At 34.5% G+C, this 12,724-nt stretch overlaps 1 protein-coding gene across 6 annotated transcripts in view; it reads left to right on the top strand.

Annotated features, from left to right (window-relative positions):
- The window catches only part of ARFIP1 (ADP ribosylation factor interacting protein 1), an 81,481-nt gene that overhangs the window by 1,590 nt on the left and 67,167 nt on the right, over positions 1-12,724 (top strand). For 3 of the 6 annotated variants that reach the window (XM_025042734.1, XM_006906257.3, XM_006906259.3), the window contains exon 2: positions 11,475-11,554. The exons of 2 other annotated variants lie outside the window; for them this stretch is intronic. In XM_025042734.1, the coding sequence (XP_024898502.1) occupies positions 11,477-11,554 (78 nt within the window). In that variant the 5' untranslated portion in view covers positions 11,475-11,476. Of the gene's footprint in view, positions 1-11,474; positions 11,555-11,889; positions 12,021-12,724 lie in introns of those variants that run through there. One more of the 6 variants, XM_015585112.2, reaches the window with a different exon arrangement.

Genomic DNA, 12,724 nt, shown 5'->3' with positions numbered 1-12,724 from the left:
GTAGATGAAAACTTTTTTCAAATTATAAATAGCTTGTTTGGGTAGAGTAGAATGCAGAGATTCTAGCTTTATACTGAAGTCTTTCCAACTACTTCAAAATGTTGGTGTTTCTAAGTTCCTTCCTACACCTAGAGAAGGAAATGAGTGCCTACTTTAGTTCCTGATTTGTGGTTTTGTGGTTTCTTTTTAGAGATAGCTGTTTGTGGCCAATGCCGTGAAGATCCAGGATTTATAATTTACTATGTTTATTACTTTTTAAATACATATTAAATATCACCAACCTGCTAGGTATAGTTCAGTATAAAATATTTAAATTCTGGTTGTACTTTGCTTTCATTTTCTTGTTTTTCACTTGAGGCATCTACTCTGGGCTTTTGCTTTGCTAGAAAGGGCAAATAAGATGTTTCAGTAGTGTGGTCCATAAGCTTTATATTGCTTCTTATCTTGAAATCCCCTTTCTCTCCATTCTATATTAGGTATATTAATGATTGTTCTCTCTTGTGAATAAGTTAGTATCCTTCCAAACTTTATGTAGGTTTAGAGTGCATATTTGAATTTACTGATTTGGTTGTGAAGTGTTTGTTCATCAAAGATTGAAATTCTAAATGTTTGACACTTGTTTCATAAAATGTTAGAATTTGAAGAGACCTATACAGCTCATCAGAATCCATAGAGAATAACCAGTTTCTTCTGTCTAGCATCCTTACTTGGAGGATCACAAAGCATAACGTTATAAAGTGTAGATTATGCTAAATTGGTTTCCTTCTAATGTAATGACAAAGTCAGAAGATAGATTTTATCTAACACCATAACAACAATTAACATTCTATTGCTTACTGGGTACCAGGTATTATGCTAAGTGCTGTACACGATTACTTCATTTAATCATCTCAGCAACCTTAAGGTAGCTGAAATCCCCATTTTTACAGATGAAGAAACTAAATGATTAACTGAAGCTAAAGGAACCTGTTCAGAATTATACTGGTGGAGCCAGGATTGAACCTAGGTTGCCTGACTCCCCTCTGAGCTCTTAGCTACTCCTCTGGACTGCTTCTACCATATTTCCTTTACATCTTTTTTGGCATGAGTTGGGGTATCTCACCTGACTTTTTAATCAGACATTAAGAAGATGTTTTCCTTTATTAATCTTCAGTGGATGAACACCTCGTTGAATGTCATACTGAAAAGTAGGAAAGGAAGGAAATTTGGAGTGTTATTAATAGAATTTTCCTATGGGAATGGTTATAAATCTGTATGTATGTAGGGTGTGTATGTGCGTTATGACATACGAGGAGTGGAAAATATGAAAATAAAGGTTTTAAATAATATACTCGTCATTGTGAGAATCTGGATGTGTGCATACATTCCAGAAAGATAAATTTGGGGTGGAGTAAGGAATAAATTCAGGATGGAAGAAGGAGTAAATTCAACAGAGAATTTAAGATAATATGACTATAGATGAAAAAATATATGTACTTCCACATAATATGGAAGATAATAAATTAGGAACCATGGCAATCTAAAAGTCACATGTACACAAGCATTAGTTCTCAGATATATAAAAAAATATATAAAACAAAAGAATCTGAAATGATGTCGTTATCTTGGGTCTCTACTAACTTTAGGCAGTCATGGAAGCCACTCAATAGCTCTTGCAGATTTTCAGCTTTTCTCTACAAGATAAAAGTATACATATGTTTTTCTCTTTCTTCCCTCCATTCCCCTCTCCCCCATCACTTCTAAACCTTTGTCTTAGGATGGTTATAGGCAGATGTTGCTGGAAATTGCTCAAATCTTTTGTAAAAATATGGCAATATTTTGCCATATTATCACTAAAGGGGTTTTATTGTGTTTCATTTTTGTATATCTGTGATAGCATTGAGCTAGCAGCTCTTTGATGGTCAGGCTTGATCCCCTTTGATCCTTTGGGTAACTGACAGACACACTGTCTTTGGAGCAAGAGCATAAGACCAGCAGAGTTGGTGATGAGACCTAAATCATCCAGAGGAGGGAGTAAGTTGGCCAACTCGTTATTGCTAGCATGTATTGTGTTTCATTTTTGTATATCTGTGATAGCATTGAGCTAGCAGCTCTTTGATGGTCAGGCTTGATCCCCTTTGATCCTTTGGGTAACTGACAGACACACTGTCTTTGGAGCAAGAGCATAAGACCAGCAGAGTTGGTGATGAGACCTAAATCATCCAGAGGAGGGAGTAAGTTGGCCAACTCATTACTGCTAAAACACTTTAAGATAGTGTTTTAAAGCAAGTTTTCCAAACTTTTCTGTATCATGGCACACATGGAAAGTGGTTGTATTTGTATGATGGACTATAGCCAAGCCCTCCCTGGCTTCCTGAAGGCTGAGAGAGGGTAGGGGGGCGGCATTAATATTTCAGCAGATCTATAATCCATTCTTGGTGCACTAGTTGGAAAGCTTTGCTCTAGAGAAGAGGAATATGTTGTTCTTTGTTTAGTACCTTCTGTTTATTTAGCATATAGTAATTTGCAAAGCACTTTCACATATATTCTCATTTTATTTTTACCCCAGTCATGTCAAGTAGGTAGAGCTGATAACATCACCATGTTAGAAATGAAGAAATCGAGATTTTAGATAAAGTGCTTTGTATGAGGTCACATACCTAATAAGTGATGGGTCGGGAATTCAAATCCTAGGTGGAAAGAATCCTTAAGTGTTAAACCAGTGGCGTGTGACCTCCAGGATGGCCAGGACCCTATGTGTTATATTTCAGAATGCTACCTTCAGCATCTGAGGCAGCTCTAGGCACATAGAAGTCCATTTATCGAGTGCTACTCTGGCTAGGCACTTTATAAATGCTACCTGTGTGTTAGAAATTGTTATTTTCCGTTAGCAGTTGAAGAAACAGGTATAGAAACCAGCAGGTTTTCTCAAGGTCACAAAAGTAGTAAAAGGAGAACCACAAGACCCATAACCAAAGTTGCTTGACTCCAAAGCTTGTACTCTTTTCACCATAGCGACTAAATGATTTAACAACATCGCAGGTAGAGATTGGATTCCATAGAGTGTATGACATTAGTGGCAAGAGGGTGACGATGATAGTGGTGAAAGGGAGATAGGCAAGTAGACTATTAAATGTTTATTTTTAGCAGTTTTGAGGTAGAGTTCTAGAAATGATGGCTGTCTATTGGGATTTCCGGGGTATTTGAGGATGGGTGTGGGGTAGAAGAGAAACGGGCTAAAATTCGAAGAGAGTAACGGGTCATTGCTGCTACAGGTACGACTAAATGGTGCTATATATGGTTAATGTTAATTGTAGATTATTTCTTAAAGGTAGGCTTACAGATTATTTTTATTTTCTTTCCATATTTCCTAATTTTTCTATATGATATATTAATTACTTTTAAAATTAAAATTATTTTAAATTATACAAGCAATATATTCAAATAATATAAATTCAAATAATATAATAAGCAGATGGATTGGAAACTTCTACTTCTCTAATCCCTCTGTTCCCACACCCACTCCCAGTGAATTCACAAGGTGGTTGTTGGGGGTTAGGTGAAATACCTGAGGAAGCTCTATACCTGCAATAATACTGTAGCCACTGGCCACATGTGGCTATTTAAATTAGTTAAAAATAGGATTTAAAAATCATTTCCTTCGTCACACCAGGCACATTTCAAGTACTCAGTAGCCACATGTGGCTAGTAGTTACTTCATTGGACAGTGCAGGTATAAAACATTTCCAACAACATTGGCCAGTCCTGCTTAAACTTTAAAATATTATGTGATTAGTGACATAATTACTATATACTATTGAACCAAGATTTAAAAAATTTTTGTCTCCCCACAGTGCCCAGTTTTTGTTTTAGCTGAAAAGATTATGGCCATGGCCTCTCTCCGCTTTTTGTTTTAACTAAATGCAGATGGTCAAAGTCTAATGTTTTTCTTGGGTATTTGGGGATTATAGTTAGCTGTCTTTCTAGGATGTCAGCTTTTCTAAGAACATGAGTGTTTTCTATTTCCTTGGAGCTCTAGACCTGTGTATCTTGCTTTCCTAGTTGGCACTGTCTCTTGAATATGTTAAAGGTATCTCAAATATAGTATGTCTAAAACTAAACTGATTTCACCCCTTATTCCCCACAACCTCCCCCAAAATGTTGGCCTTCTTTCTTTGTTCCTTATTTCAATGAATGACCTCATTATCTTTCCAGCTGTAAAATTCAGAAAACTAGGCGTGATTCTTAATAACTCCTGTCCCTAACACATCCAGTCTGTCAAGTTCTATTAATCTTACTTTTTAAGTATCTCTTGAATCTGTCTACTTCTTGCCATTTCCACCGCTACCGTTTTAGTTTGTTACCATCATCTTGCCTGAAATTTCTGTAGTAGCCTCCATTCTTGTCTGCCCACTTGTATTATCCATCCCTCTCTAACCCATTATCCATCCTGAAGGCACAGTGACTTATTTTGAAATGCACATCTGATTATCGTTCCCCGCCACTTCCTCCCCCATCTTTTTATTACTTTCCATTGCTTCTAGGGTGGAAATGAAATTCCTTAACAATGCTTAACTTAGCCCTCTAGCCTCATCTTTTGCCAAGTTCTGCTTAATTCTCCTCTTCACCAAGCTGACCTTCTCTTGGTCCTTTGTACTTGTCTTGCTCCTTGCCATTACAGGCCTTTCCTTGCATATGCTTTTCTCCTTGTCTGGACCACTCTTTCTTTACTTTTACCGCACTTGTTGGCTCCTAGCCATCCTTCGTACCTGAACTGAGGTTTTGCTTCCTTAGAGAATACTTTTAATCTCCCAGAGTAGATAGTAACATCATACATTTACAACAGTTGCCATTTACATTTATTTGTGATCGTGGGATTATATATTTCTTCCACTGCCTCTGAAACGCTGTGAAGATGAGGACCACATCTTTTTTTTTTGGCTCATTATTGAATCCCTAAGACCTAGCTGAGTGCCTGACACCTAAATATTGATTGAATTACAAAGTTGATGTTATTAAAGATTTCAGTTCATGGATTTTTGCAATATAGGATTTTTAATATTAATATTTATAAATATAGTAGTTAAAATAGTAGTAGTTAAACTTCCAGTTATACTGTTTTCCCAAGTACATGAAAACATTTTAATGATATAATTCTATATTATTAATTATTGAAAATAATAATTATAGAATATAACACGGTATTCTTAGATTATTTTTTAATAAACTCATATTTTAACAATATTGGATTTGCAGAATTATTGCAGAGATAGCATAGAGATTCTTGTATATCTCTTTATTATTAACGTATTATGTTGGTGTGGTACATTTGTCACAATTCATGAATTGATATTCATACATTATTATTAATTAACATGTGTTCAGATTGCCTCACTTTTCTCCTGATGTTTATATTTCTAGGATCCCATCCAAGATTTAGTTGTCATGAGTCCTCTTAGTTTCCTATATGCCTTGTTTTTGATGACAAATTCATAGTTTTGAGGATTATTGGTCAGGTATTTCGTAGACTGTCCCTCAATTGGGATTTGTCAGATGGTTTTCTCATGATTAAACTGGGCAATGTGTTTTTGGGAGGAAGACCACAGAGGTAAAGTGCCATTCTCATCATATCAAAAGTAAATACTGTCAGTATGCCTTACCACTGTTGATGTTGACCTTCATGGCTTGAGATAGTGTTTGTCAGGTGTATGCATTGTGAAGTTATCTTTTATCCCTCCTATTTTTTCACACTGTACATTTTAGAAGAAAGTCACTATGAGAGGCACACACTTAGGGAGTGGGAAGTTATGTTCCACCTCCTTAACAGTGGAGAATATTTTGACTTCTGCAAGGAAGATTTGCCTCTTGCCTGCCACTTATTAATTTATTCAGTCATTTATATATATATCAATAGTGACTCATGGATATTTATTTTATACTTTGAGTTAAAATACTTTACTTATTTTGTTGGTCAGATTGTTTCATCTTTGACCATTGGGAGCTCTTTCAGTTGATTCCTATATTCCTTTGACATATCCCCATCCTTGTGAGTTTTTTATTGTTGTTTTATTTTTTTTAAGCACCTTCTTACTTTCTGGCACTACAAGATGGTCCAGGCTCATCTTGTATATTTCCTGCCCCCGTCCTAGAATCTGCCAGTTCTCCAAGGAGTGCTGGTTCCTTTTATTGAAGACTAGTATTAGAAACCAAGATCTGGGTATATGTGCTTATTATTGCTGTGGTTGCTTCTAGGAAGTATAAACTAACTCATAAATGTACATATCTACAAATATTTCTATACATATCTATTTATATTAAGCTTTATTCTTAGATTATTTACCCTGAGCTTTTTCTATTGAAAAAAATTACCTGTGAATATTGAAGTGTTTGTTTTAGATAGTTTTGGGAATTTAGTAACAGAATTAAAGTAACTCTCCAATTCTCTTGGTTCGCTTCACTGCTCATGTCCTTAAATTTAGGTAGCCATCTATGAAGAATGAGGCCACAGTACACCGAATAATTCAGAGTTTATTTACAGCTCGTTTTCTTTTGGGGAGTAATTTAGTTTTTAGATCTTATCATTTTACTTCTCATTAGTTTCTCTGTAACACAAACTGGTGGGGAAAATAAAAAGATTTCTTCAGTTAATGATGGTGGGGATGGGAATAGGTAAATATCTGTTAGGTTGATTTTTAAATTGTTTCCTATTACTACATATAATTGAGAATTATGTGTGTTTTGCTAAAGCTTTCTACTTTTGAATTATCTAGACTAATGTGTTTATCATAATGTGCTACCTGAACTCAATATATCACTATTTAAAAGGACTTATAGGTGTCTAGCAAAATAGCTTTTGCAGATACCAGATAGTTGTTGACATAAAGACAGAAGCATAATGTAAATGATTCTTTATTATCTTATTTCTTTTTATTTGGTTATTCTACTTATGAAACGAAATGTAATGTACTTTGAACTTATTGTTTTGCAAACCATTTTCAGTTCAATATCATTTGCATTGGACAGCAGGGAGAAAGGCTTTCTATTTAAAGACAACTACCGTCATAAAAAACAAAATTATTTTAAGTTTTAACTAAACCTGGAAACTTCTGTATTTTGGGTATCATTTTTCAAATCTAACCATATATAATTACTTAATGTAGTCACTGTGTGTTTTAACTCTAGATATTTTATCGTAAACAAGTCAGTTCAACTTGAAAATTAATATTGAATTGTAAAATTAAAACAAATCTTACCAGTCTCTTCCTGTTTATTCATGAATGAGAAAAGATAGACATATTCCAATGGAATGAAAGAAATAGAGCCACTTTCTTTAATCTTTAGCCTGCTAACCAGTATCTAATATCAATGATGTAACAGTCTAAAGAAACTAAGCAAGTTCAGCTCAAAGCAAGCCCAAGTTTTGCTACCTTTTGCCTTAAGATTTCTTTATTTACTGCTTTGGCATTGTCCTTGACAGTCAGAACTCCTTGGTCCCATATATCATATTTATGATGCTTCTCCAGCTTTTTTACTGAACTACCCCAGAAAGAATAACCCTTCAGATATTTCTTTGGAAATTCATATATTTCATCAAAAAATTCAAGTTATTTCTTAGAAGACATATGTGTATCATTTTATTTAAGTTAATTTTGCTTTAGATTCCATAATACCATGCTTATTTTAATAAGGGAGTATAAATTGTCATTCCAGTATGATGTACTGTGTTTATCCTTTTTATGTCTGACCTGTTTATATCTGCCTTCAGGTGCCTTGAGCATACCATTTCAGACCCCCTGTAATGTGTGAGTCCCTTAATTTGAAAAACTCATGATTTCTGTTCGTCAAAGTTAATCCCATACCTAGATCTTTTAGTATTAAACTTCTGAGTCTTTAACTCATTGGCATCATGGAGACTAAATACAATTTGTTTCCTGGTACCCATGGAGCGATATGTTTCTCTTATGCTCCAAGATCCTGGCAAATCGAGTACCTCTTGCCTTCTTTTCCCTGGGTCCTAGGAAGATCCTGAATGCATTTAAGAGTTGTAGGGTATAGAATACTCCTTCATTAAATTATGGTTAAAGTTCTTATATAGTTTCCCTTTGGGTAGATCTAGTCTGTTCAGTTTGTAGAAATGAGAATGTGATTTTGATCATAAAATCAAAACAGCTCCAAACAGTAGGATGAATTATAAACTTCAGGTGATATTATTTATTACTTACGCATTTTTTTATAAGTGCTAATTAGTAATTCACTTTATAGGTCGTTGGTTCTTGCACTCATCAGTCAAAGAATACCTCCGGCTGATTTAAGGTAGAGTCTCAGAGATGACTTAAGGCGTTTTTGGCCTCCTATATAAACCCACCTGAATGGCCTGACCATTAGTGGTAGTTTGTAATAGTAATTTATCATTCTGTTTTGAAGACAGTTTTTTAAAGATAACTGTGAATTTATGCAAAGATCAGAAAACATTTTAAACAGCACAAATAACAAGTCATTAACTTTTTAAATCTTGTCGTTACTCATGTATGTTATCAAAGTTAAAAACAACAGACTTTTAAAAAATAAATGTAAAAAGGTCAGAGCCTTTAAAGAATGAGTGAAACACAAATTTAGTACTTATCTCTGTAATTCTCAGAAATTTGATTCTGTATTTCTCTGTCTGCTAGGGATTACTTGATCTTTTCTTGATCTGGATGATGATGATACATTTTCCTAAGTGGTGGTACTGTTTAATCCAGGGGAGCAGATGATAACTCCTATTTCACAAGAAGGTAGAAAACAGCAAAAATGAACTGCCTTAACTTTCTTCCGTTTTCCATTCCACTCTTCGCTCTCCATGGTTCCTTCCTCCTTTCATTCTTTCCTCAGTATAGAAGATTGCCTCTTTCTGATGTGTCCTTCTCAGTGTTGTGTATCAGTGGGATTATGACATCATATTTCTTCCTACTGGTGATTACTATCACTTAGTTAAGCTGGCTCTGTTGCATTTCTTCACTGTGAGCTGTGATTATCTTTACTTACTATCTTTCTCTTTCTAGTAGATAAGTACTTTGTGGGAGATGCATTTCTTCACTGTGAGCTGTGATTATCTTTACTTACTATCTTTCTCTTTCCAGTAGATAAGTACTTTGTGGGAGATGCTTGGAGATTATGTAAATCCTACTTTTCCTCAAACTTTAACCTCTAATTTTAGTGTTCATCAGTAGATTTGGCTGCAACATTTATTACTGTGATGTTTGCCTGATGGTGATGCTCTTTGCCTCTTTTTATGTTTCGTAATTGAGATTTTGTTGTGAAGCAGAATTGTCTCTTTACTCTCATTTACTTGATTATTTATATCAGTAAGGGCTCATTAATATTTGCTTTATTTTATGGGTTTAAATCCAGTACTATCATTTATTTTGTTGCTCGATTTGTTTCAGCCTTGGCCATTAGGGACTCCTTTATGTTGACTCCTGTGTTCTTTTGACAAGCTCCCCCCGTTTTTTTTTTTTGAAATTTTCCTTCCTTTTTGACACAAGAAAATGTTCCAGACTCATCTTGTATTTCTCTGCCTCAGCTTTACAATCAACTGTTTCTCCTTAAGTGGTGGTTCCATTGATTGGAGAATGGTGTTTAGAGACCAGGATCTGAGCATTATTGCTGGATATCACTTCTTCTAGGCCCTCTCAATGAACAAAGCTGGGAAACCTGTACATACCCATACATATATGTATGTATGTAATACACACACGCACGCACACACTAAAAACCATGAGTTTAAACTGATTAACTTATTCCAGTCTAGCACCATAGGTTTTATTTTAGCATTTCTTCTTTTTTTGTTTATAATAGTGAAAAACCTAGTTCTCAGTATCTACATTCTATTTATTTATTTGTTCAGTTCTATTATACACATGATGTAATTTCAGAATTATTAATCCATACCCCTATAGAAAACACTTTTACTAACTAGATTAACAGCATTTCTGTGCAGTTCTTTTCGTCTTAAGCCTTATGGTGTCTAGTCAAGATACTCTTTTCTCCTTCCCTTCCCCTCTCCTCTCCCACCCCCGCCCTTATTTCTCCCTCTTTTCCCCCTTCTCCCCTTACCTCCCCTTTCCCCTTTGCTTCCCAGAGTTATTCATTTATAATACAGGTAGGTTTATTTATTGGTGGTTTGATACCATTTTGAATTTCCCTTAAATTCTAGTTGGTTTTAATTATTAATTTTTTTTTTTAGTGTAGGCTATGTGAAAATTACTATGGTACTGAGAGTCAGAATTATTTAAAACTGTATATTTAGAGAAGTGTCACTCCCTCCTTATCCCCGCCTTTTTCTACTTCCTTTCTACCTGTCCCCTGTAGTTAACCTATCTCCTTAGTTTCTGGTTTATCCTTCTTGTATTTCTCTTGTTCTAGTGAGGGAAAATGTGTAATTTCATATATCTCCTTTGTTTTTCCATGAAGGTAGCATACCCATAGATGTTTTTGTCTTTTTTGCTTAACAGTATGTCCTGGAAATCATTCCATGTCCAGAGAGATCTTCCTCATTTTTTTTTTTAATGGTTGCATAGTACTTCATTATTTGGATGTACCATAGTTTATTCAGTCACTTTCCTATATGAAGACATTTAAACCGTTTTCAATATTTTACAATTATCAAGGCTACACTATGTATATATTTTTATATTGTTGGAGGTCAGGATAGATTCCTAGAAATGGGATTGCTGGGTTCAAAGGTAAGTGCATATGTGATTTGTTAGGCATGACCAAAGTTTCCTCCAGAATAGCTGTACCAGTTTGAATTCCCATCAACAGCATACGAGAGTGCCTGTTTTTTCACATCCTCATTAACAGGATGTTTTGTTATATTAAATTTTTTTTGCCGGTCTGTTTTTTTGCCAGTATATCAGTGTTGTTTTAACTTGGATTTTTCTAATTGTGAGTGAATTTGAGCATTTTTTATATTTTGGATTGCCATTTTAATGCCTTTTTGTTATTGTCTGTTTATGTCTTCTTTCTTTCTTTTTTTTAAACTTACTGGTTTTGTTCTTTTTTCCCTTTGCTTTTAAGAGTTTGTTATATATTAGGGATATGAGCCCATTGTGGCATATATTGTGAATATTTTTCCTAGCTTATTAGTTTTCTTTCGTCTTTGTAGTGTTCATGTTGTACAGTTTTTAAACATTCTTATTTAGTCACATTTATCAAAATTTTTAATTGTCTGTGGATTCCTAGAATTAGAAAGCCTTTCTGCACATCAAGTTTAAAGCGCAGTTCAATCCATGTTTTCTTTTACATGGTTTTCTTTTTAAATCTAGATTTCTAATCCATTTGGAGTTCATTCTTGTGTATGGTGTGAGATATTACTAGTATTAGGTATTCAAAAAACATCTAGTCATTTGACTTCAATGTAAATTAACTTCTTAATATATTTCTCTTTATTCTAATGAACTAGAACAGCTCTTAACTAAATTATTTAATGTGTGCTTAACACATTTTACTTTTAGGTATGTCTGACTGCAGCAATGATACTACTATTCTTGATGCGTCTAAACCAGCCACAGAAGAGGTCAAGTCTAATTCTGAGGTGATTGGGTGGTATTTTTACTGTGATTTGAAGTCAGCTCATCTCAATCAAAGTTTTAGACTGTACAAATTGAGTGAGTCTAAACATGTGCCATTCTAAGTAAACTCTTTTACGTACATAGACACAGGAAAGGAGTAGGAGGAGAGAGACTCCTTCATAACAGGAAGTAAGTTACCATTTGCCTTTTCACATAAAAATGATCATAAAAGTTGGGGTCACGCTATAGTTTATAGTTTAAATATGAATTGAGGTTTCTTTTGAAATAATAGTGGTAATGGATTCACATTTGATCTCATATACTCCCATATGCTCTCTCTACAGTTAGGTGTGCATCAGATCCAAGTGTAGAGTTTTTTTGTTCGTTTGTTTTTAATACCGAGTTCTGGACTTCACTTCAGACTCACTGAATCTACAGTGATAAACACGGGGCCATGTGCATTTTTTTTTCTTTTTGGAAGTTCTGCAGGTAATTTTAATATAGACCACGTAAGAACCATGTTGTAGTTCATTAGAATAAAGAGAAATATATTTAGAAGTTAATTTGATATTGAATCAAGCCACCAGATGTTTTTTGAATACTGAAAACTAGTAATACCTCTCATATTTATAATGCTTAAAGATTTACAAAGTAACACTTTCATGTTGGCCCACCTTGGTCCTTAGAACAATTTGGTGTAATTCAGTTAGGTAAATAGAACGACTATTATAGTCTCCATTTGTCAAATATATTGAACTTTTGGAGAGGTAGTAACCGACTTTTAGGAATTGGCAAGGCCGGAACTCCAGTTGCAATGTTTCTGAACCAGTTTGTCATCTGTGTATCTAGCACAATGCTAGACACAGTATTTCCTCAATCAAGCCAAGACACTGTGAGTCTGTGCAACAAGCTTTAATAATTTAGATAACATTCTTAGTCCAAAGGACAAAGATGGGTTCTGTTGGGGAAAACATTGTACTATCTGTGGAGGATTCAGGATTCTTTGTGATTTAAAATAGTTTGGCTGTTTACCATTTATCAAAGCAGTGTTATAGTTATATTCAGTTCTGAGAAACTAGAGAATTATGTATCTTAACTCATGGATTTGATTTTGTATGGTTAGATCTCTGAATCTATACTGTTGAGAGATGATCAGAGGAAGTTTGTGCATGCGAACTAAAGTAAATACTGGC

This window comes from Pteropus alecto, unplaced genomic scaffold (genome assembly GCF_000325575.1).
Source record: "Pteropus alecto unplaced genomic scaffold, ASM32557v1 scaffold50, whole genome shotgun sequence".
In the NCBI taxonomy this organism is placed as follows: domain Eukaryota; kingdom Metazoa; phylum Chordata; class Mammalia; order Chiroptera; family Pteropodidae; genus Pteropus; species Pteropus alecto.
This window is presented reverse-complemented; position numbering and strand designations above follow the sequence as displayed.